The sequence below is a fragment of the Sceloporus undulatus genome, chromosome 8 (genome assembly GCF_019175285.1).
Source record: "Sceloporus undulatus isolate JIND9_A2432 ecotype Alabama chromosome 8, SceUnd_v1.1, whole genome shotgun sequence".
Taxonomy (NCBI): Eukaryota; Metazoa; Chordata; class Lepidosauria; order Squamata; family Phrynosomatidae; genus Sceloporus; species Sceloporus undulatus.
Window position 1 is genome coordinate 26799405 of NC_056529.1, and position 26239 is coordinate 26825643.

Genomic DNA, 26239 nt, shown 5'->3' on the forward strand with positions numbered 1-26239 from the left:
CAAAGGTTGTTTTGAGAAGTTTAGTGATGGTTTTCCATACCCATGCTATGGAATTCTGGGATTTGTAGTTTTGTGAGATATTCAGCCTCCTCTGCTAGAGAGCTCTGGTGCCCCCAACAAACTACAAATCCCAGGATCCCATAGTGTGGAGCCATGCCAGTTAAAGCTGCATTAATCCTGCAGTGTGGCAGCAGCCAAGATGGATGAATGGACCTGGGATAAGCATGGGCAGAATTAGAGATGCTATCGAAACAGTTCACACTTGCTCCAGCCTCAGCCACCCCACAGTCCTTGGTCTTCATCTTCAGATCATTTTTCTGGACATAAAAGTATTAGACACAACCAGTTGCTATTTGTTTAGAATGGCCTGAATCTTATGGCCAACCTCCAACTAAAGCAGATCCTCTGAACAACATGGAGATGTCACCTTTCTACATTCCCATTGATTCGATGGGTCAGTTGGGACTAACAAGAGGACTGAGGCCAATACAGTCCACCCACTGCCCTGGATGACAATTATTCACAAATATCCAAGATGAACACTGCTATCCATGGATCTTTTTTTCTGAACCCTTCTGAAGCAGACTGTGGGATGATGCACCATCCTCCCTGTACCTTCAAATCTGTCCAGCAAGGCCTTGGTCACTGGCTGCACCTCTGATCTGGCACGAGTGTCTTTTGAGGTGACAATGCGGACTCGTTCGTTGCTGTTCATGCGCTTGTACTTGTTTTCTGACCTGCTGACAAACTGAGAGCAGACAAGGGCCTGGTCAAGGAGAGCTTCAAGACTAGAACCTTCCAAGCAGAGCAACCCATGAGACTGCATCCAAGAAGGCTGAAACCCCTGAGTCCTTCCACTACACAACTGCAGCCCTGACTTGACAACCTCTGACTTTCTTTGTGTCATGCACCTTCTGAGCTCTTCCAACTGCTGCTTTCTGAACCTGAACTTTGCTTGCCCAAGACCATGCGACTTTGGCTGGACTGTGACCTGACTCACTCTGGACACAGAAATCTGTGGTCAGACCCCCAATGCACCATGACAAGAAGGAAAGCACTTTAGATAACCCAGTGGGATGCTAGTGCACATTGCGATGGCTGGCAGTATTCAGATGGCTTCCATAGTCTTAGGAGTGGAGGTAGAACAATAGACTTGGAAGGGACCAATTCTAATCCAACCCCTTGCCATGCAGGAATACATGACTACAGCATTCCTGAAATCCAACCTCTGAAGATGGAGAGCCCATCATCCTCTGAAGCAGTTTATTCCACTGTCAAACAGTTGTTCCAGTCAATAGGTTCTTCTGATTTTCTAAAGGGTAAATACACTCTAAATTTCATTCTGGATTTTAGTGGGCTTTCCAAAGTCATGAACCTATGCCGGCCTCTGCTAAGCTGGTAGCTAATAATAATAATAATAATAATAATAATAATAATAATAATAATAATAATATGCAACACCATCCTGTAACCAGGCACTGTGGTGGAGCTAAAATACAGCAAATAACCGACCCACAAAGATTTCTTTGGGTAAGTGGCACAACAGCAGTGCAGAACATCCAAACACCTGCATCCCACTGTCAGAGTTATCAGTTTGAGGCCCCTGGTGCCATATATTTTCAACCAGCTTGCCATTTTTTAACAGACAAAATTTGGCTTCATTGCTTTCTCAGAAGAGCTTTCCACAGCTCTGATAAACCCTGCGGTTGGCACCGACGGGGGAGAAACAGGACTTGCGAAGTGAGCTTCAAGCTGCTGCTAATGCCCTGGAAAGCCAGCCAAACCAGCGCTTGATAATAAAAGGTAACGTTTTGATGTCTCAGTGTGATTTTTATTTTTACCTGTAGAATCTGCCCCAAAAGGAAACTGGCTCGGGAAAGACGAGGACTGGTTTTAGAGTCACCTGGAGGAGTATGTTCTTCCGGTTGCAGTGTATTCTGGTAGAAAAGGCACCAATAAACATATTTCAGGAGACAAACATGCAAACTTGCCAAATGCAGCTTTGGTGGGAGATCGGAGCAGAATCAACCACAGAGTTAGGGCTGGTGGCTTCCATGTTGGTGAAGCAATGAATCTGCTCTGGGTTTAAAGGTGCTACTATCCAAGATATTAAACCTTACTCTCAAAATAGGTTCAGTGCCTTAGATAGCATTTCCCCCCACATTCAGGCTAAAATCCAGAGTATTTTCTCCAATCACACGGATGTGAGAGCCAGCTTTGTCCTAGCATTGCTCACATTAAGGGGTTATTGGTTGTGTTAGTCTGGAATATCAATGTGATATTTTGAGAGAAAGAAGGAAGAGAAGCTTTCAGAGACTGTCTACTTCCTCTGATTATATGGAACGATGCTGAAGTGTTTTAACTGTATGTCAAAAATAGAGATACTACTACTACTACTAACTACCATTACTAAGCACTGAACACGGAGACTGCTTCGTATGAAGCAGCTGTTCTGCCACTGATCTAAGGGCTGCATCAGTTCTTCACCTGCTCTAAGGCATTGCAAACCCACAGCCCTGAGTTTGCAAGACCTTAACAGGGCTGTTGAGAGCAGCAAAATTCAGAGGCCTCTGATTTGTAAGGTCCCTATATATCTAAGTTGACTTGATAGCAATGCGCAGCAACAAATTCCAAACTGTGAATAGCATTTCCAATTTTTTTGTGTGAGGAAATTTATTGGGAAGACAGAGCAGAAATCTTAATATTCACATGTGATCTCTACAGTCTACCTATCAGGCTAAGGAACATAGACCTTGTGAAGGGGACAGAACAGTGGTGCACAATGTGAAGAGGAGGAGCGACTGGCAAAAGAGACACGGATCTTTAGGTACATCTACGGATCTGAAAGGCACTACTTACCCGGGGCGATCGGAGCGTACCATACGAACTGTCCAGCTCATCCTTGTTCCCTTTGTTCATCAGCCGCTGCAACTTCACTAGGAGGAGCTGTTGGGCTCTAGAAATGAGCATTTGGAAGTCTGTACAACTCAGGGCATCAACCATTGAGTAAATCAAGGAAATATAGGAGCATGAAGGACTCCAGTAACGGAAAAAAAGTCTTGACTGCACATCATTGTCTCCTAATTGTTTAGGCTGGAGACATTCAATATTTTTTCTCTTCTCAGAAAGCTAAAGGAGCTCAGGGGAGTAATCGATGCTCAGGGTGTGCACATTCATCCTTTCTTTACCCATGATAAGCTTACATATTTCCCAGTGTTTTCCCCCCAACTCCAAACTTTTGGAGTCATTGCACTTCCGTCTGCAGGATCAACCCTCCCTTCCTGCTCCCTCCTGAACTTTGAGGTACAAATGTAATATTTTGGTTTGATTTAAATTATGTATTTAAAAAATCCAAAAAGCAAACTTTGATTTTGCCATTTTATATAAGGTACACCATTTTACTAACCCATTGTATATAATGGAACTTGAGCATCCACAGATTTTGGTATCCCTGGTGGTTGGATACCAAGGGTCTCCTGTATCGGTCAAATTCTTTTGTCTTATCTCCTTTCCTATTCCAAGATGGATTTCCTGAGACAATCAATGCAAGTTTTCTTTGTCTCTTACAACAGCATCATGAGTAATTCCTCACATTGCACTAGCCTTATTGCACTCTGCTTAACGTTGTTGTTGGACTGCTTCAAATTGTTTCTGATTTATGGTGACTCTGAGATAAGGTTTTCTAGGCAATGTTTGTTTGGAGAGGCTTTGCCATGGCTTTCCTGTGTGGCTGAGAGAGTATGACTTGATCCAAGATCATACAGAGGGATTCTATGGCTGAATGGGGATTTGAACCCTGGTCTCTTGGAGTCCTACTCCAACACTCAAGCCATACACTACAGTATCTCTACTTTATATATACAACAGACATTCATGCATCAAGCACACTTGGCTTGGTAGCTTCTGGGGACGTGGAGCTTCCCACTTTGCTCACCTGCTGCCATTGGGGATGGTCCCTGTTTCCAAATCCTTGTCAGTGAAGGGGTCAACTCTAGCGCAAAGCCACTCACACTTCCCATGGTGCATGGTGTCAAGGACATGCAGGATCTCATCGCATTTCACCGAGAGGGAGCAGCAGTCCAGCTGGCTGGAGATGCTCAGATTCAGGCGGATGTAGAAAGAGTCTCCTGATGTGACCAGTCCTTCTTCAATTTCAGCCAGCAGTTTCCTATATCCTGCAGTGGAAAGAACCCCATTTATAACCATCGACTGTATAAACTTAGGATCCTGTCCTATCCCAAGTTCAGTTTGGTCTAGTGTTAACATACTGACATGTGCTCATCTTGTTGGCTCAATGGGAAACACAGTCAGAACTGGCCTCTTTCCTGGATCTGACCCTCAGCATGGCTTCCTGGCTCTCATATCTACAACTTGGTCCATGTCCTTGGGACCTAGTTGTAACCCTGGATTTTCAGCTCTTGGCTACCATTCAATGGTGGCCAACAAGCCAACTATAACACTCCTCATGCTTTGTCCAAAGATGCCTTCTAGTCAGGGGTCTTCCATCACACTCCCCAAAGGAGCAATGCTCAGCATGTGAACCAGAGTACATGGCAAATAGTGGAAGATGCTGCATCTCTGGCGGGGGGGGGGGGGAGATTTATCTTCCTTATTCTTCAGTTGCTCTTTTTCTATCATTAGAAACAGAGACCTGAATCCATCCAATTACTCCTCTCAATTACAGCAGGACAATTAAATGGAAGGATATCACCATAAATGTCGACCAACCACATTCCCATTTGATTCAATAGGGTTAGATTTAGAATTTGGGCCAGAGGAAGCTGCTACAGGTTGATCCAGAACTCAAACCTTCATTATGTATATATGCAAATATTCTAAAACCTCCCCAAATCCAAAACACTTCTGATCGGAAGCATTTCAAATAAGGGAGACTCAACCTGTATATCCAAGGCAGATTATAGTAACTTAAAACAAGATTTGTTTAAAAATCTCATTTTACAAAAGTTTAAAATAGAGTAACAGTAATATATGTGTGTGTGTGCATTTAAAACAGAACACATGACTTCACACGCATGACTGCAACATCAATTAAAATTCACAGGCCTTCCTGAATAAAAATGTCTTCACTTATCAATGGTAACATTGATGACATTTTCTTCAAGATCTCAGATGGAGAAAATTTCTCTTTTACTTTCCTAATCCTTTGCTTTCTAATTCATTAAAAAATAGAAAAACCTGCAAATGCCAGGGCTCAGATGTAAGACCTCATACAAGAAAACAGGTGCTCTGCCCTTAAGCTGCGGCCTCTATCTTTAGACTGCCTTCTTTGAATTTAGCTCCAGGAAGACAGTGAGAAATCTATCCAGCAGATGTTGAGCATTTACTCAAGAAAAAGAGCCCCTCATAAAGAAGAAGTAAAATGACCCCCTTTTCGGGTATCTGCTCACACAAATGCTCTCCGCAAAAGGACACAGGTAGCGATAAAAATCACCCAAACCTTTGCATCATCCTTTTAGAGTGCATTAGGATGTCTTTCTTTTCCTTTTTCCTTTTTGGCTTAGCATAAAGGACAGCTCAATCATTTCATAATTAACTCTAATTGGCACCTTGCACAATCCGTATCTTACTTTTTGCTCCTGCCAAGTGCAGCATTCATTTTTATGTTTGAAAACATGAAAGAAGCCAAGGGGGCAGAGGAGAGGCAAAGAATCCTTTTCCAGGGAGAAAGTCAACTTTTCTGAATCTCCTTGACCCAGGTACTTAGGAAGAGCAAGCACATATTCAGTGCAGAAATGTGGTTTTGCAAGTATTATTTAAAGCACGCCCTGCAATGTGCCAATTGTTCGGATTCCAGGGATGGCAGGGACGTGCGTGGCATTTCTATGTCTCTTTAAACTAAAGCAATTTATTTAAGATGCAGAGTCTAAATAAGAGATGGATATGGTGATCCCATATCCATCCCTTTTTAGAGGCTAGGTACAGTGGACCCTTGGTATCCAATGGGGTTTGGTTCCAGGATACCCCATGGATACCAAAATCTGTGGATGCTCAAGTCTCATTAAATACATTGACATACAAATGGGTGCCCATATATATAATCAGGGTTTGCCATTTGGAATGTATATATATTGTTTAATATTTCCAAACCATGGGTGGTTGACTCCATAGATAAGGAATCTGTGGATATGGTAGTCTGACTGTATATACGCCCCAAACATAATTGTCGGCCCATACGATCTGAGACTTCATGCTCCAAACCTTTTTGGACTACAACTCCCAGAATCCCCCAGGACAGCTTTCTTTCTAAACGTCTTTCTTAACTTTCTAAGCTCTTATTTGGAAATCAGAGGGGATAAGTCACAAAATCATGACTTTGGGAGTCACTGATCAAATCCCTAAGAATTGTGAAGTCGAAGGCTTTCATGGCCAGCATCCATAGTTTTTGTGGGTTCTCTGAAGATGCCATCCACAGATGCTGGCGAAACGTCAGGAATAAACTCTTCTAGAACATGGCCACAAACCCCCCAAAACCCACCAAAAACCCTGTAAGAATTTTTTAGTTGTGTTCCCCAATATTTCCTGTTGACGAAGAGAACGGGAAGGCAGGAATGAAGGCACAGTAGAAGATTCTGGATTACTGTCCCTTGATCTGGTTCATAAATGTACACCTTTGTCTAAACCGTTGGTGGCGAGCCGTTTGTCATCCCCCTTACCTTCGTGGTTCAATTTACAGTGCAGCGTTACTGGTCCACTACACTTCTGAATTATCCAGTGCACTTCTTCCTTTGTGCAAGCATCCAAGGGTAGGATTGTGTGTTCCCCTTTGATGCATCCCTCCACCTGGAGATATGAAAGCAGCATTATTCTCTCCTATGAGGCAATTATTCCACTTATGAAGCTGTGTAGTTAACATCAATCTGGAACAATCAACCTGTCTTAGTCTTTTGCAGCACCGAGGATGCAATAGATAAATTGATAATCTCGCTTTCTTTCTTGCCCTCTCCCTCCCTGTCTCTCTCTGTTTCTCGTTCTCTCTTTGGGCTGCTCACAGGCTCTTGGCTATAAAATCACAGCAACGGACAGATTGATAGCTCCTGTTGTGGAATGCAAGTCTGTCTCATAAAGGCAGTGACAGGGATTTGAGGAAAGCCTAGCCTTAAGGAAACGAGGCGGGTGCCATGCTCGCACTTGCTCGATATGAGCATTTCGCAAACCAGGACGTGACAAATGGCAACAAAGCCCACTTGAAAAGTCCTTACTTGTGAGTAGATATGTGTAGAATTGAACTCTGGTACTCATGCAACCAACCTTTCTGGAACAGAATGACAACCCCGGATGAAAGATACAAGACAGAAGTGGTCAACCTGTGGCCCTGTAAATGTTGCTGGACTACAATTCCCATGATGCATGAACATTATGCAGACGATGGATTCTCTGCAGATGTTTCTGAAGATCCACTCCTCAGCATCTTTGGTTAGAAAGAGCTGGAGTGCATCTGCACTACACAAGAAGTGTTATATCTTCACATTTGGGGATCTTACTAGTTCCTTCGTAGCTGCCTGCCCAAGTCTTACCTTCTGTCTTATTGACTACATTTTGATTAATGAGTGAGACAAGATATAGAAAGTCTTATTTTGACATCTCCATAATAACCTACTTTAAAGTGCCATAAACAGGCCAGACTATTTTGGCACAAGAGGCAGAATATCCAACAAGTACATAAAATGCACAAATAAAAGTACAGAAAATTAGATAATCATCCTGTTTCTGCCTTTCCTCACTTTGTCTAATGGTAGGGCTGACCCTGGCATGTTAATGAGAAAGAATACATAGAGGGGATAGTCTGATGCTGCCATGCACGAGCCTATTTCTTGCTGCAAACACTCACCAAAAGGAGCTGGTGTCCCTCTCTGAGGCCGGCTTTCTCTGCCATGGAGTCCATCTTGACAGACTTGACGTAGTTCCCTTTGATATTCCCTCCCAGCAGAGTGATCTCCGAACTCAAGCTGTCTCCAGTCACAATGATTTGCTGGACGGCGTGGAACGTGGTGTGGAGACGGCCGACAGACGTTACCGAAGGGCGGAAGGGCCTGAGTCAACGGGAAGAAGAAAGGACATGCTCCTTTGCTTCAACTCAAGTCAAGGCTGGTGGTAAAACACAACACAGCAACAACCAGCTGGCTTTGTTCATTGATTGTAAGGACCAGGAAAAAATAACAATGAACAGACCAAAGCCAAATTCAGGACCACCTGCCCAGAAATTTCAGCTGTCTCCAATCCAAATCAGAAGCCTTGGTGCACACTAGCTTTCTATCTGCAAGGTAATTTTCTCCACGTCAATGAGTTCTACAAGATTTCTACTGTAGTGGTACAAACCAAGAAGATGTTTTAATAGTTGATGCTGCTGATTGTGTAAACCTGCCCAGAACCCACACCCTTGAACCCAACCCAACAGACCCCAAAATACCTCTCCAGAGAGAATTTCCGAAAAATGGAGTTGACTTGCTCGAAGTCCAGCCCTTCCGACTGATGGGAAGAGGATGAGGAAGGCAGCGAGGAATATCTGTCATGGAAGTCATCTGGAGAAGGAGGTGGAGAAAAATATTGGTAAGGTACTATACTACAAGCATATTAGGATGGCGGTGGGGAGGGTAGACTCAAATTTTCCATCTGATTCAAAGTAAGACTGGAAAGGTAAGTCTCAATATCCAGGGAGTGGAAACATAGAGCTTCTCCAGATGAGAATAAAGTCTCTGAAAGTCCTAGATACCATTCCTGCACCAACCAAATAAATTTTGGAGATCAGCATGACAATTTCTTCATCATGGACCATTTCCTGGGAATGCCTGGCATTACTAAGGACTTTTCATTCCTATTTCCCAGATCAGTTTAAATTAAGTCAGTGTTTTCCTAAATGAAACATACTCCTACTTGGCAGTCTGTAGTATCCTAGAACTAGCTAAGATGGCCACCTCCAATAAACACAGTTCTTGCTTCTGGGAGATAAGACTCAACCGAGATCAAGCAAGGGGAAGCGTTATGTTTGCATGAAAGCAAAATGTTCCTAATGTTTAAATAGTGTCATGTTGCTAAAGCATTTAGCACTGTGACGATAGCTCCTGAATAATAATAAAGGAGGCTCAGTGGGAATTGGGGAAAATCAATTTCTGAAATGTTGCCTGAGTCTAGATACGAAGCGTGATCAGTGGGAGGGGAAGGGACTCTTTGAAGAAAGAGTTTGGATGCAAACCTGGGAATATGCAGGTAAAATATAGGTTAAAAAAAAGAACGGCAAACTCTCTATAGTTCCAGAGGATTTTTCCTCTCCTGGATTGGCCCATAGATGTCAATTCTGCTGTAGGTTGCAAAGAGACAGCCATCTTAGTATGTTTCAGCATAAAATGGAAAAAGGGTGGCAGGAAGGATGGAATTGAATAGCACTGCTGAGACTAACTGGTTTCTTTTCACATGGGCTTTTGTGGATATCAATCCAATTTTTTCACATGCATCTGACAGCCCTTTCAGGTAGCAGATGACCCATCTCAGGTCACCCGCTTTTTAAAAGCAACCGTATCCTCCAGCATCCTTACCGTCTAACTCCAAAGTGTCGCAGCCAAAGCTGTCATTGTCTTCTTCTGTCAGGCTGGAATTAAGGGAGACAGTAGGTTTTTCTTTCTCTCTTTTTCTACCTTTTTAAAAACACATCACAGCGTTCAGCGACAGGGAGAAGAAGGCGCAGAGTGGAAACTTCCCCAACGCAGGAAGCTGTTTGGAGGTGAACAGGGGAAACAGCAAGATGGTGCCAACAGAGACAGATGAGTGTGAAGTGGAGGAGTGTTAAGGTTGGAGAAGGTACCATCTAGAATAGGAGAATGCCAGGAGAGGAGCAGAAGATCAACCCAGTGCTTCTAAGGAAGGAAACATTCCCTCCTCCATTTGCAAGCATATCATGATGTTTCCATGCGAAGTAAGCAGAACAGAATCGTTTCAGCCCTCAACTACTTCAGGTGCCCTTGCTTTTGGCATCTCTTGGTTTTGAACTATTCCAGTGAAATACACACACACTCAGAAACGGTTACTGCTTTTGCTACCCATGATGTCGTCTTTTTTAGAAGTCAGCTTCAAGGAAATGTATTTTTGGAAACATGGCCAGCTTATATCCATGCGTGTGCCGAAGAAGCCCATCTTCCTCCCTTATGTACTTCCCCTTCTCTTTCCCCTTCTTGGTAAATTTTAAAATAACTGCACATGCTCGAGGCCTTATTTGATTCAACAGCTGTGCTTTTATTTTCTTTCTTTAAAATAAAACACCCTAAAATGCATGCAAAATGTCACAGGTTCACTGGTGGCGATACTTCCATCTAAAGGAAGTATTTTCAGGTGCAGCAGAAGCTCAGGAAAAATGGAGTTGCCCTAGTCACCTTGTCAAATGTAATCAGAAGCATTCTGACAATTTCATGCATTCGCTCTCACCCAGCTCCCAACTAAAATGGCAGCAAGGGGGGAAAAAGAAGAATACAATGACAGTAACAATCTTAAAGCAGTAGGGCACCACTCAGCCATCTCCCATCATCCCTAGTGACTATAGTCTTTGATATCATCATGCATCTGACTTTCTTCCAAGGGAGAGTAATGAATAGATACGCTTACTGGTAGGATTTCCATTGGAAAAACAAACGAGGGAGAAAGTCTTAAATGCAGAGCTTGGGGGGAAATTACTTTTCCCAGAATTCCATTGTGCCTCGGTCTAACTGTCCGTTGAGAGGTCCTCTCTTCATCTCAAATGCCACTGCCTTGGTCTCAGAGGGAGAGAAGAGCAGCCAGCATTTGCTGGACTTAATCCCATCTTCCCCACTGGCACTTTTCCTTGGCATAGCCACGAATCTGCAATTATCAGTATGCAAAGGTTTCTTGCATCACAGTCGAAGCTATCCGAGTGAAAGATGTTGCAGCATAAGCTTTTGTAAACTTGATCTACTTCCAAGTCTATGAAAGCTTATGCTACAACATCTCTTATCGCATTACAAAAGTAAGATGAGAGGCAGCGAAACTGAAGCAGCTTTCTGCTTGCCTTCTTGCATGATGTTGTAATACTTTCATTCTGAGATGGTCATAAAAGCATGCTTTTTGCCAAATGGATTTTTCCAGTGTGACAAAATCTGTTGGCACCTACCTACTATGGGGAGCATCTTCTCTGGAACGGCGGAGTATGGAGTCATTCCCTGGGGGCTCCGGGGTTGTGGACATGATGCTAGGGTTGCGATTCCGTAGCGTTTGCTGTATTTCAAGAAGGAAGGCAAAACACACATATAAAATGGCCCGCCAATGCAATCCCACCTGAGTCTACTGAGAAACAAGTCTGTTTACATTTTGATTCAGTGACCCCAGCTACGAACTATGCAATATTCCACCTCTTCCACAGTTTTGTGAAGGCACACCCCATAATCCTAAAAGTAGTGAACAAGTTACACTAATACTATGAAAGCAGCAAAGTTACCACTTGTTAGAATTATAACATACAGTGGTACCCCGGGATACGAAAGCACCGCGTTACGAAATTTCCGGGATACGAAAAAATTCCATAGGAAAAAACTGTTCCGGGTTACGTTTTTTTTTTTTCGGCTTACGAAATTTTTTTTTGGTGCTTTTCGGCGTTTTTTCGCACGAAATCGCGGCTTCCAGCGCTAGCGCCTATGGCTTTTTCGGGTTAAGAAAGATTTTGGGTTACGAAGGGTGCCGCGGAACGAATTAATTTCGTAACCCGGGGTACCACTGTAACTTTACTTATTGGTGGCGGTGAGGAGGATGTATAAGCAATTGAGGCCTGTTCCAGACTGCCAAAATAAAGCTGCTTCGGGTCTCTTTGGAGGTATGCTGTTTAAATGATGCATGGGTCCTAAGAATCCGGAAGCTGCACCAAAGCTGCACTCCAGTGCTTAGGAACGGAGTGTGGCTTTGGCGCGACATCCGGACTCTTAGGACCCATGCATCATTTAAATAGCATACCTCCAAAGAGACCCGAAGCAGCTTTATTTTGGCAGTCTGTAACAGGCCTGAGTCTCCCTTATCCAGACTTATCTCCGGAATGGCAAAATAGTGGCAGAGATAGTGACACCTTTGCTTTCTGACAGTTCAATGTACACCAACTTTGTTTCATATGGTTTGAGTCTCCCTGATCTGGAATGTTTGGGACCAGATATGTTTGTGTTTTTTAAAATTCTGATTTTGGAATATTTGCATATAATATAATGATATATCTTGGAGATGGGACCCAAGTCTAAACACAAAGTTCATTTAGGTTTCGTATGCGCCTTATACACATAGCCTGAAGGTAATTGTATACATAACAGTTAAAACAATTTTGTACACGAAACAAAGTTTGTGTACTCCGAAGCATCAGAAAAGCAAAGGAGTCACCATCACAGCCACCCAAGTGGATGCTTGTGTGGTTTTGGAGGGTTTGGATTTTGCAATTCCCGATAAGGGAGACTCATCCTGTATTATATTGGCTTCTCAATTGCTATTGTTAGCTGTAGTCATTGTGAGCAGGTTCTGTGTTGCAGCAACAGCCCCAGGAAGCATAATTTATGTTCCCATCTGACAGTGCTTTTAATTTCCAGGAGACCAGCATATCTTGCAATCTTCCAGCAAGGTGTTTTTGTGTTCTTCAAAGGGCCTTTTACTCGCGCTCGGCGAGATCATTCCCTCCTTAACTCACTGAGCCTGCTGTGCTCACAATCACATTGCTGGGTAATGGGATGTCTACCTTGCGAGATTATGGGAATATATCCAGGCGGGGGAGAAAATGGATCAGCTGGCATCTGCCAAAACCCCTGTCTGCTAGCGGCACCTTTTTCCTCACCCTGCTTCAGCTTACGGGCAGCAAAGGGCACAAGGGACCGTAAAGAAGAGAACGTGAAAAGGAAAGAAATTCTGTTGCAATGCAACAGGGAAAGGAAAGCCTCGTCTCTCTACTTCTTGCCACTAAGTGTTAAAATTGAGAAACGAGACACGCAAAGCCTGGGGAATATCTTTGAATAAACATGGCAACCCGGCAACACAGCCCCTTTTAAGAGAAAAGGTTAATAATGCTTGAATAAAGGACGGCATTAAGGGGTTGAGGTTATGGTCTGATAAAACCTTCCGTTTTGTAATCTGGAAATTGCGATGGGCCCAATTCCCACTCATGTCCCATAGGCACATTATACAGGGAAGAGCATGCAACGGATGTCCCACAAGTCCCTTACAATTTTGCCAACTTCGCAGCTGCCCGCTGAGTTGCTGATGGAAACGGGGTTTGAAGAATTGGTGTCTGCTTGGCTGCTGATGGTGTCAGCCCGGTCTTCGTCATGTCCTCGAACCACTGAGTTCACAAATGACAGAAAGGGATAAAGTCAGAATAGATGAGAGACACCGGAGGTATTGGCATTAAAGTCTGCTTCGGTGGAAATAATGGTGTGCAAACAAGATTTGTAACACATGTGATTATTGCCTCGGTTCGGTTTGTGATTGCAACCCCACCTCCCATGGTGCTGGTTTTATTTTTGTCTTCTCCCTTGCCTAAGAAATTGTCTTTTGCTTCCTGATCCTATCCAACTCCTTGAGAAATAGTTGTGAGCTAGCTTTCTATTTTCCGTAACTGTAAGTCGCAACGTCTCTGACGACCGACTTGAGCTTGATGGGAGGTGTAGTCCAAAACACCTGGAGCAAGGCCAAGTTGGAGAAGCCATGCCTATTTATGGATGTAGAGAACATCTGAGGACATATATTTCTGGGGTGAATTCTTTCAAATCCTTCCCTCAAGTGGATCATCTCCCTCCAATCTCAAGGATCAACACTAATCCAACAGATCATCTTAAAGATGATCTTAAGAAACTTTTGCTTAATCACAAATGAGTAGACAGGTGGACATCCATCTGTCTGAAATGCTCTACCAAATTTCTATCTTCTGGGACTGGTGGGAAGAGTCCTTTTCTGAAGGAGTCTCAATGGTTTTGGCTCTTGGATAGGCTTGTATTCACAACCATATCAACCTGGGATAGGAATAGTCTAGATCAAGAGAGATGGGAAGCAGTATTGGTCCAAATGTGTGTCTATTTTAAGTAGACGTTGGAAAAATGTACTTTTTGGGAGTTCTCCAGCCAATATGACCCCCTTTTCCATGCTGGCTGTGGAAGTCCTAGTTCAGAAGCCAGTTTTCTCAAGCTCTGATTTCAAGTGAAGCTTAAGAAGGTTTGCAGCATTCCAAACTCCTATCTTTGGGGATCTAGTTTTGTGTTTCCCTGCCTGGTAATGTAGAGGAGAAGAAACCAAACAGCTTGAGGATTAAGAGGAAGACTGACGTGCTTCTGACCTTGAAAATCTGACGCTTTGCTCACACTGACAGGGGATCTGGTTCTTGGCAGCTGCAAGAGGAGAGAAATCAAACTGAACTCAGGGCATGTGTTAGCATTCCCTGTTGTAGAGACACCTCCCACACTTTCCCAGTGCCACGCACCTCCTTTGGAAACAAAAAATGAAGAGGATGACAGGTAGCAAATTACATTGCAACTCGTTTGAAAATAATAATCAGGATTGCATTTGCACAAACATAAGAGGATGGCACTAGTTCAGGAAATGGGAGAGCAGTTGTGACAGAATTTCTAAAGAGAGAAATGTCACTCCATAAAGCAGGAATTTGGAGTGGGATGGTTATGGCAATTGGCCATAGGACTAGGTCTGGCAGAAGGAAGCAGTTAGAGAAGAATATATAGTGGGCTCTTGGTATCCACTGGGGTTTGGATCCAGGACCCCAAAATCCATGGATGTTCAAGTCCTATTAAATACAGTGCATAGTAAAATGGTCTCGTCTATAAAATGGCAAAATGGAGGTTTGCATTTTGGAATTTATATATTTAAAAACATATGTTCAAGCCATGGATATGGAGGGCCGACTGTAGGAGTCATGTTGGTCCAGAGCAAAAGTCTCTCGCATATCCTTCTGCTGTCTCAGTTTGGCAGGGACTTGGACACTGGGTGGCCTTGGGCAAGTTGGCACTCTCTCAGCCCCAGAAAACCCCATTATAGGTTTGCTTTAGGGTCACCTAAAGCATGCAACAACAACAATAAATACTGAGAGAAAGAAATAGAAACAATCCTATTTTTCCCCACTGCAGCTAAATCCTTTGTTAGCAAAACCTCCAAAGCGTTTACCAGAAGATCCAGTTACTCAGTCAATCAAGCAGACTGAAAGACGTCCAGCACATTTCCCGCTACACTTGAATGAGCAAAAGACATGGCCTAATTTAACTCCGAATTAGGTAGCTAATTTGGCTCTGGATTTGGACTGCTTTCTTCCTATTATCCCTCCTCACCACTAGGATCTTTTCCATCAGTCGTCTGGAAACCCATCAGCTTTTCCATTTTGGGGGGGCTTAAAGTATTGCTCCAGTTTTCTAACCTCTCTCTGTGTGAATGTACCCATTGCAACAGTCAAAGAGGGCAGAGAAATATTTGTCTTCTGATTACAGCAGCTTCGCTGAACCCAAGAGATGACCTTTTTTTCTTAAAAGGATTCCCCGCTCCTCCAAGTCACCAGTTTTTCACAGCCGTGAAATCTCTTTTTACAGTTTGCAAACCAGCCATGTTATCAGCACCTTCTGCCCCTTCTCCAAATATAAGCCACAGCCTCAGAGCTGCGATGCTATCAATATTTGCACAACACCCAAGATGCTCAGATCAAACCACGATTGCTGAGCTGTCAAGACAACAATAAGGGACAGTTACTATTAGGTGCCAAATGATTGCTGTCTTAAAATGGCCACTCATAGGACTTTATCACATGGAATGGATGCCATGCAGAAACTGGATTTAAAGTGAAAACAACAAATGTGGGTTGGTTTTCACATGACCTTTGGTGTTAACCCAAACAGAAAGTAAAAATAACCCACAAAAGCGGGTAGTTTTTCAGATGATGTTAGCATCGATGGGAAATAATGTGACATTAATCCGAATTGAAAGTCGACAAAACCCACTCCTTTTTTACTTCCAGGGAACTTCCTCTGGCAGTCCCATCAAAATTTGGAACATACCTGGATGCCCTTCAGGTTCATCCTTCTGAATCGAGGCTGCTCCGAACGGAAAAACTTGCTGTCTTCAGGCGAGTCCTCGGAAGTCGAGGAATCGTCAGCCTCTTGGCCATTAATTTTGGGGTTCTGGGAATCAAGAGCCTGAGAAATCACAGTGAGGGGTAGGTTCCTTGGTAGGCTCTAGAAGCAAATGAAAGGACAGATTTAGTGACCAATGGACTCAGCCTTGCCTCTCAATGCTACATTTCCCAATGGGTCATCTAGCACAGGGATCTGTGGCTCAAAGGGCATCGTCTCAGTCTAATCTCTTGTTGGCCTTTGTCCACCATGAAAACTTGTCTCCTGCCAGATCTGTCCCTGTCCCCTGTTTCAGGTCCTGAAACCTGAAAAATGCTTTCTTAATATGTCATTTTGGCACGTTTCTAACCTCTGGGATATTATCTTATTTTGGGAGAGGGAGAGGGGACATGACAAAATTGCTCCCAATTCTGCCCCCCTTAGAAGATGCCGAGAAGATTTTGCATTTTAAAAAAATTAAGGATTTTGTGCCAACCAAATGGTGCCATTCTCCCCATCAGTGTTGCCCACTGTCAAAGCCCATTTGGTTTGCCTGGACAGCAGCACCTTCCATAATGAGTAGCCAGAATAGCTGGAAGTGATGCTATAAGAGCTCATCTCCATGAAGCACTGTATCATGGGGCATCAAAATGGCAGCCTCCCAGTTGCCACCCAGATGATGATAGGGTCACCTCTAAGTGCGCCAGCCAATTTCAGAGGAGAAAGTTGGCAGTAGTTGCTGGCACAGCTGCTAGGAAGTCCAGAAGGAAAGACGTCACTCTTTTATGATCCCTGCCAAGTTGCATGGACCCCAGAAACTGCCCAGCGATGCCAGGCACAGACATTGGCCCTGCCCAGAGAAAGACAGAACAGAGAGATAATAATCTTCTCTAGCTCTACCTGATCGTAGCAATTCTCCTTGGAGAGACGCCGCAGTTTGCACTCCAGATTAATGATGCAGGCCTCCTTCCGGACCAGTTCAATCCGGAGCTCATCGTTCTTTTCCTCCAGCTCCCGGATCTGCTTCCGATATTTGTCCTTCTCAATCAGGCACTGAGAATATTGAGTTTGTGCCCCGTCACGAGAGTGGAATGCCTCCAGAAGTAAAGCAAGTTAGATATATTTCTATTAGTGCACAACTGCTGCCTGGATATCCATTCATCCCAAATGCCGGGTTAAAATTTCCCCCACCAAACAAAATATTATGTAGCAGCTAACTGCTGGGCAGAACATTTGGAAATCCCAACTGAACTGATCTCATGATTGTGTAGAACAAGGAGAGGGAACCTGGAGTCCTTCAGATATTGTTGGACTCCGAAGGGTAAAACTTGATCAGTTTGGGGTTCAAGAATAGAGGCATTGTGAATCGGAGGCAGCAGTTTAAGGATACAATGCTGCTCCAGATGAGCAAACCGGCATCAAAACAAGCATACATCTTACAGTTTATAATAGTTTTGGAAAATCTACCAGCAGCTCAAAAAAATATGAAGATGACCAAGCCTTTGGTAGGCTACTAAGCATACCTGCTGAGTGCTTTGAGCCCTCTGAACTGCTAAAGAAATGCTAAGTATGAAATATGTTAGGTTATGATTGCAACTGCTGGGTGCCATTTTCCCCTCCAGTTCCTCCTATGCCTTCCTCTATAAACAGGAAACATGACTTCCTTTTTTTCTGTCCATAACTTTTGCCTCAAAAGGATGAAAATAGATATATTTTTAATATGCCCAAAAGGAGGGTGGAAGCAGCAAGCAGTGCTTTCCAGACTCATTCTGATGCTGTTTCCAAACAGGTTTTCTTCCCCCTTCCAGTAAAAACGATCACTGAAATGCTTCTTTTTGCAACTCTTATAGCTTTGAGTTTTATCCCCCCCCCCCTTTCCTCTTTCAATTTCTTTCCAAGCATCTTGTGATTTTCAGGTACCTGGTCTCTCTCCTTCTCCACTTCTTCCAGTTGTATCATCACCGTATTCATCCGGTGTTTGTACATTTCACAGTCCTTCCCCAGAGTTGAGCATTTTAACTCCAGCTCCTGTTTCTCCTCGAGGTACTACAAATGAATCGATCAATAAGCACAGAGCATCAAGGGCGATCAATAAAAGACCCAGCCCACGCCAAGAAGGGAGCCTCACTGATCTATCTCCGCATCTCCAAATTTAGGCTTGGCTGCAGGGAGGCAGACACATGGGGTCGTCGCTCTGAATCCATTCATGAGGTCTTGTGGCAAAGCATCAAAATACTATGGATTTGAGTCAAGGGCTTAACTTAACCAGGGAGAATAGCACATTATATGCTCAAGATATGTTCCACACAGACATGCTAAATGAGCAAAGATAATTTAATATGTGGGCAGCTATGTTCCACTTGGAATAAGAAAACAAAACTGTCAAAAGAGTGGTGAGAGCCAACAATATAGTGGTTTGAGTGTTGGACTGCATCCAGGGTTTGAATCCATGCACAGCTATGGAAACCACTGGGTGACCTTGGGCAAGTCACACTCTCTCAGCCTCATAGAAAACCAAAGGCAACCCCTCCTTGTACTAGGTTCCCATATGTACGTTTTAGGATTCCCATAAGTAAGAAATGACTCAAAGGCACATAACAACAATTTCCAATTGGAATATATAAGTAAACTGTCAAAAGGGAAGACGACAAAAAGAGTGATATCAATATGCGGGTGCATCTACACTGTGGAAATAATGCATTTTGACACCACTTTAAGTGCTGCAGCTTCATCCTATGGAATCCTGGGGTTTGTACTTTTGCAAGATCTTTAGCCCTTTCTGCCAGAGAGTGCTGGTATAACACCAAACTACACGTCCCAGGATTCTGTAGGATGGAGCCATAGCAGTTAAAGTGGTGTCAAACTGCATCATTTCTACAGTGTAGATGCACCCTTAGTGAGAGCAGAAGGCCAGGCAGGCATACACAGTTCAGCTCTCCAGTATGGTTTCTCCTTTCTGCTCCATTCCCTGCTTCCAGTGTATTATGTCTGTTGCTCTGGGAGTCATAGATGCAGAGAGTTGTGAAACACTTGGCTGAATGCTAGGCCACATTGCTGCCATGTCACTTTGTCACCACTCCACCAGAGCAGAATGAAGTAAAGTGTTTCTGTTACGCTTCACGATGCCAAATGGGAGGAAAGGTCAGTAAGGGAAGAAGGCATCTTATCACTACACATGACTTCAGATACCCTCACTTTCAAAAGAGATACTTCGTGGCTGAAGATAACACATCAGCGCATGGCATTGCATCAACCCATTTTATTTTAAACATTTGCATTTGTTGCCGGAAAATATGTAAGGCTGGGGCTGATAAATAAGGCTAAACAAATCGAGACAAGGAGCACATCATTTGGATTTTCAGAAAGTCGGATCTTGTTGTACAAACAACTTGAGTTTCTTTGTGCTTCCCGCATCTCCGTCTTACCTTATCTCGGAGGTCCTCTGCATGTCGGATCTCTTCCTGGAAATTAAAGATCTTGTTGACCAACTCCTGGCGATCTTCGAGCGCCTCTTTCCGGTCGTGTTCGAGGATATCCAAAATGGCCTTGTCTGAATCTGGCAAGCCTGGTTCCCCAGCCTATAAGACACAGTAATTTTACAGGGTAGTTGGCGATATGAGAAAGAGAGACAAAAGATGGAATAATCTGGCCTTGGCAATGGAGGAGAAGGGGATCTCACAGCCTCAAGTCTATGTCCTTATGGCTCTTGTTCATTTTCTTCCAAACAACTTCTCTGCCTGGCACGTTTCCACAGCATTGCATTTGGTTTTCTTTGTCTCTGCTTCTAGGCTCTGCTCCGCAACAAGAGCCATTCGTACGACACGGGGAGCCCATTTCAGGGCAACACGCTATGAATAATAGAAAAATCCATGCCTGGAGTCATCATCGCTGCTGACTAGAACAAATGTTTCCTTCTCAACCGCAGCTAGCTTTCCCCGCTCTGCCTTTAAGTAATTTGTTGTCCAAAAATAATTTCATAAACAGGGAGTCAAAAGGTACAAACATGTGACATGCAAAAGGAAAGGAAGAGAAAATGAAACTGTAGAACATTCCCCCCTCGGTCTCTCCCTCTTTCTCACACACCACCACCTCTGTTAAATCTCAGATCTAAACCCTACAGATATGATGATCCCATAGGATCTCAAAGATATGCCACACTGAGTTGAGTGGGATTTATTCAGCCACAAAAATTGCTTACCCTGCAAACATTTTTGACTAGCTTGCTAGATCTGCCACAGGAGGAACAGAGAGCAAAGACCTGCAGTTCTTCATGGGTCCTGGCCCTACTGTTAAGCTGAATGAGGAAACCATTTCAAGCAGCAGATTCTGGAAGGGCAGAAGCAACAATCCCCTCACTCTTCTTTCTTAATCTCTCAGATATTTTCTTCACTTATAAACGTGAGCACTGCTTGGCCCATTATCCACACCGGACCCCACCTGCTGCCCAGGTGTGAGTGGGGACAACAGCCCATCACCAGTATTGAACTAAGGCCCTGTCTGCATGGACCAAATAAAATATCCTCCCCACAGTCCCATGGCGATGAGTCTGGATGATGCAGGGTCCAATCCCCAGTTCTGGTGCGAACTGTCCAGATGTATCCACTTAGTTCAGCACTGAACAGCACTGAAGGTATAACACCCTTAAAACAATTTTTAAAGACTCACTTTTCCTCCAGATCTTCCAAGAAGATCCAGAGCCCTCCACTGAAACACAGGGGTGGCTGTTTACAATGAGCCCTGCTCTGCCATTACTTGCAAGAGTCACCCACTTTGAGGTCAGAGTGTGCCATCTGGTTGATACCAGATACCTCATTTTCAGCCTCATCTGTGATGCCACTGCTTCCGTGTGGCACAACAGGATGCACATGTGAACAGCAGTCTAGCATTGCAATGGACGTGCCCATGTAATAGAAGGACACCAGGGTAACTCCAGGGCCAGGATAGAGAAGCCTGGAGTATTCTAGCTTGTGCAGACACCACCTCAAATTCAACTAGGTGTCCAGATAGCTTCTGTATACGGAACAGAGAAAAAGGGTGCCATCTTGTCTTTTGCATCAGGCAGCAAAATAACTTAGGGCCTGCATGCCTTTGCCTGCTACAGACCAGATGGCTTTGCTTCTCTGGCAGCCAACGTGGCTTTCATAAGGAAGACACATACTCATCTATACGACATTTCCTGCTCCCCTATGGCAACTGGGCTAGTACTTATATATAAGCTGGATGTAGTCTAAGGACGTGGGTGTAGTTGTGCCTCTCCTTCACCCACAGTCAGGTGTAGCTCCAATTAATTACAGCTCTATTTCTCATCTGCTTCATTTCCAACCAGTGATTAAGCTCAAGTAAGTCACGCTGATTAACGCTCTCAACCTTCCAAATTACTATTTGCAAGGCATCTCCTGGGAGGACTACAGCCAAGCAGAAGGGAATATGAAGAGTGTCACTCTCGACTGCGCAGGAGAACACACCTAAAACACAGCTAAACCCTTGGATCAACCGAAGGGTTGCCGGGATCTCAATGGGGATATGAAAATTAACGCATCAATTATTTTCCTCTTCAGAAGGGACTGGGCTGCTGTAAAGCAGCAGGGAAATTAACTTGGCTCTGTTTTTTAAAATCACAGTCTTCATGTGTCCAAAATGATTCAAGGCATGGAGAGATTCAGAGTTGTTGGAACATAATGTCCATGTCTGTATGTCACAATCAATATGTGGTTTGTTGAAATGTGCCATACTGTGATGCATAAACCCTCTCTGCTAACCCTTGGCTTTATTAAGCATAATTTGAAACCATGGTTTGTTGCTGGATTGCAAACTGCAACCATGTTTAAACCACAATGAACCTACAATGGTGGCTTGTCCCTGGCTTGTTTTCCTAGATGCACATCCTGAAACAGGAGTTGATAAAAGAGGTGCGAAAAAAACAAACCAGGAACAGGGAGAAGAAGCCACAGTTTGGCCATTTCTTGTACAATAGTTGGCTTAAACTACAAACCATAATGAATACAAACTGGTTTATGGAACAAATCTTATGTTTAAGCAACTGAGCTGTGAACTGTGAATTCTCTATCTCATCTTAGTCATAAACCCATTGACTGCCCTCACACAAACCACTGTTCCCATAGCTTCAGATATCTTTCAAATGCCACAGAAGCATAACCAATGCAGGCTTCCTTACAGGGCCATTGTACAGAAGAATCCATGAGCTCTGTTGCAGTGCTTTGAACACGCAGGGAAAGCACTACGTAAACCATTTGGTGTGTACTCTGAGCTAAATGCTCTTGTACTAGAAAAGCTGCAATCTGTACAAATTATACAAAGCATGCATAATTCATATTTTGCCTTGCTGCATGATTTACTATTTTCTACAATTGATTTATCTTTTTTTCTGCATGGGATTTTGTGAGCACTTGTCTACATCTGGAACTGGCTGTAGTTCCAGGCCTCCCCAAGAGTTCTGAAACAGTGTACTGCTATAATGCACATTTTATTGATGGTACATGATGCAGCAGATGGCACGCATCAGAGAAGCATTCCAACCTTTTCGTTGATGAGGTCCAGCATCCCTTCACAGCCAATGGATGAACTGGGCCCCTAAACATACTCTACCCAGACATATCCCTTTGGTTGGCAATCAGAACAACTCCATATCACTGCCTACACAGGGCACTTGGGGTGGCATGCACTTTCTCCCAGGCTGAGGCCAATAGAAGATGGATTCCCAAAGGGTTATATGGTGCAGAAAGAAAACCAAAGTATGCAATGAAAATTGTGCAAGAGAAAAGTGAGCTTTCTCAGTGCATTCTCAGCCTTTTTGCCTTTTCTTATCCTCAAACTGCAAAGCATTTGCAGAAAGGATCCAGCAAGGTCACAATGCACACAAACCTTTTTATGCTACTGGGCAGCTGTTAACATTGAGCCATGTTGCTAAGAACAGTTAAAAACCTAATCCGTCTAGTGACAGAGGCCTAATTCACTACATCACTTGATCCTACAAGTCTGAGGAGTTTAGCACACCGGCCCTGTTCTGGCCGCAATCACATTAATGAAGGGAAGGGCATACACACTGGTTTGGGAGCATTCCCTATCACACATCACTCCAGTAGCGCAACCTTTGCTGGCCTCTTATGCTCTCTTCTGCCTGCATCCATAACCTTACCTCCCTGTTCTATGCGCCTACCCAGCATGCCAAGTGCATTTTTGTGTGTGTGTTTCTTACCACAATTCCAGAGTTATGCTAACTCTGTGGTTTTATACAAAGCATCCCCTTCCAGCTGTTCTGGAATAGCAAAGAGGAAGGGAAATTGACGAGAGGAGAAGACACCGAGATCATGCGACTGCGCAATCTCCAAATTCCAATTGGATAAATTATCGCACCTGATACCTAGTATAATTGGGACCCTATTGATGGGTATTCCCTGTCAATGACAAAGTGTCATCTAACAATGACTGAAAGACAAGGTAGTGATGAGAGAGAGATGGTACCATGTGCTAAGCATTGCCAAAGGCACTATTATTGAACTTCTATGGTGGTTTATAAGCCGTGTGTGATAAAGTCCTTATTCAACAACACTTTAGGGCTTTCCAGATTCCTGTCAAGACTACTTCCAGAAGCATAAGGTCAAGAAATGTGAAAGAAAAGCAGTGAAACTGAGCAGGACTCTGAAATCTGCACCCTGCACCATGTTCTGCTCTTTTCACCTTCCCTTATTCACCTGAATGATAGACTGTAGCTCCTGAATTTTGGTCTTCAGCATCTCATTCTCCCGTTCCAATTCAAAAATTTGTTCCTTCTTTGGCCGATTTTCAATGTCATTCTTGAGCTTCAAAGACTGGTTTCTTTCCAGCTTGCATTCCTCTTCCACTTTATTCAGCCAGTGTTTCAGCTGGTCAATCTAGCAAGCCCCATAAAAGGAGTGAGGGAAAACAAGACAGACAAAACAAGTCAGTTAAAAAAGAACACCAGACTAGGCTTCTAGTAGCACAGTTTCCAAAATTAATGGACATGCCACTCAGTGAGCAAATAAATAGCTTGTATTTCATGCACAGTGCCTCCAGCTGTCATATTCCAACTAGCACTGTGAATTATCAAATAAAAACGAAGGAATCTGGAGCCGTAAATCTTCACTTGCTTCACACTCGCGTGATGCAAGAATGGATAGTTTTCAAACTTTTCTCACTCTTGGGTGATTTACAAGAGTTTTTGCATTTTTAATATATATGTACTGTATATATATTTGTGGACTTTTACAAAAATCTGCTTGGGCAAAAAATGTGGTCCACCAGTCTCACATAGTTGCCCACTGTCCATTTACACAGTTGCCCACTTCTGTGCTAGAGGATGGTGAATAAACAGATGCCATGCCTATAGTAACTGGAGAAGCTGAGCTTATTGTCACAGAATCCATCTACATTTTAAAGGTACACTGATTCTTTGGCACCTTAACATTTGTGGCTTCTCCCAAAAGTATTCTGGAGATTGTAGTTTGGTGAAGATTCTGAATTAAGAGATTCTGGTGCCCCAAAAGACCTTCAGTTCTCAGGGTTCCTTATAGGGTTGGGGATCATGTAATCCTCCAGATCTACCGTTCCCTTCAGCTTTAGCCAATGTAGCCAATTACAAGGAATTTTGGGAACTCCAGTTGTGGAGGGTCACACAATCCCCATTGCTGGTCTACACAGTAGTAGATATGCCTTTAGGCTGAGAAGGTGAAAAACGTATGATCTCCACAGTCCCATCATGGCCCACCACTGGTCAGGGCTGAAGTGTGTTGTAATCTAAAAGGAGTTATAGTCCCACATCTGAAAGGCCATATGTGTCAACTCTGTCACAACCACACACAAAGTCAAAGCAACCAATCCACTACAGCAGCCTTGGCTTTGAGCAATGCTCCCCAGGACCTCACCGCTCACCTCTAGCTGGAGGTCTCTGCTTCTCATCACCGCCATGTTCTTCTCTTCGCTCAGTTGGGCGTACCTCATGGCCAAGTTGTAGTTCTCATCCTTAACCTTGACCAGTTCGTCGTTATAGTTGTTCCTCTCCTCCTTCATTTTGTTGTACCTCTCCTGGAAGGTCAGCAGCTCTATCTTGTTGAGCTTCAACTGCTTCCTCTCATCCTCCAACTGGCGGGACTTGGCCAGGAGCTCACAGCGCTGGGCATCCTTGGTCTTGACCTGTTGCTGGAGCTTAATGATCTCATTCATCAGGAAATGAGTGAGCCCTTCATGACCCTCTTCTACTGAAAGAGAAAGATGACGAAAACAAGGTACCAACACCCAATATGCCTGAGTTCAGTACCTCAACATCCATGGGAAGCAGTAAGTGTTGATCTGAAAAGCCATGTACCTCTGGCTCATCGTCCGAACCCATCAACGAAGCTACCCTAAAGTAAGCCTTCACATGGTTGTTCTAATTCAACCTAATAGATACAGTATTTTACATCAGATGTTGTTTTATTCGACTCGCCATCATTTCGTATCAAATGTTATGGGAACTGTGCACCAAAACATCTAGAGGAATCCAGTTTGAAAAAGGTGAGATGGACACTTGGTTTTACCCATGTTTTTCGTTTGGAAAAGCTACTTTTTTGTGGAAGCCAACTCTCATCCTGGCTAGAGATTCTGGTAGTCTGACCCAGTAGGATTTAAAAAACATCTTCTTAAGGATAACACACTTGAAATGAAGAATTCTTTTTTTCCATTTTATCAACCTTGCCTAATATAAGAAGCAAAAACATTTTCATTCATGCTTTCCCTTGTATAGTTCCTGCTGATCAACCACATCCTGAAAGAGTGGGCTGAACCTTTTACCTTCCAAGGGACAGTCCCAGTTAACCCTCTGTTCCCTCGCTTTTTCAGCTGTTTTTAAAATGTCCCAGTTTCTCTCTCCTTCTCTCGCTTTCTTTCCTTGTCCTCCATTTACTCCAGCTGCTTCAAACTGAGTTAAAAGTGCAAAAGTAAAGAGGGGGAAAGAAGCGGGGGGAGATGAAACTAGCCCTTCCCTTCACCGCCCTGATCATACCCATGGAAGGGCGGGATATAAATAAAATTTATTATTATTATTATTATTCCCAGGAGGCTCAGGCAAAAGCAAACTGCTGCAGCCTTCCCTGGTTTGTCTGTTCTTCCTCACTATGATATTCCTCCTTGGCCACACG

The 26239-nt window shown here is 43.7% G+C and overlaps 1 protein-coding gene across 1 annotated transcript in view; it reads right to left on the bottom strand.

The window, feature by feature from the left end:
• Positions 1 to 26239, bottom strand: part of CARD11 (caspase recruitment domain family member 11) — a 52903-nt gene that overhangs the window by 13029 nt on the left and 13635 nt on the right. Inside the window, exons 4-20 of the mRNA XM_042438776.1 lie at positions 24996 to 25321; positions 23798 to 23977; positions 19511 to 19663; positions 18006 to 18131; positions 16986 to 17180; positions 16032 to 16208; positions 14315 to 14366; positions 13209 to 13324; positions 11135 to 11238; positions 9552 to 9604; positions 8429 to 8540; positions 7850 to 8051; positions 6675 to 6801; positions 3935 to 4175; positions 2860 to 2956; positions 1842 to 1937; positions 616 to 748 (exon numbers count right to left, since the gene is read on the bottom strand). Of these exons, the coding sequence (XP_042294710.1) occupies positions 616 to 748; positions 1842 to 1937; positions 2860 to 2956; positions 3935 to 4175; positions 6675 to 6801; positions 7850 to 8051; positions 8429 to 8540; positions 9552 to 9604; positions 11135 to 11238; positions 13209 to 13324; positions 14315 to 14366; positions 16032 to 16208; positions 16986 to 17180; positions 18006 to 18131; positions 19511 to 19663; positions 23798 to 23977; positions 24996 to 25321 (2490 nt within the window). The remainder of the gene's footprint in view (positions 1 to 615; positions 749 to 1841; positions 1938 to 2859; positions 2957 to 3934; positions 4176 to 6674; positions 6802 to 7849; positions 8052 to 8428; positions 8541 to 9551; positions 9605 to 11134; positions 11239 to 13208; positions 13325 to 14314; positions 14367 to 16031; positions 16209 to 16985; positions 17181 to 18005; positions 18132 to 19510; positions 19664 to 23797; positions 23978 to 24995; positions 25322 to 26239) is intronic.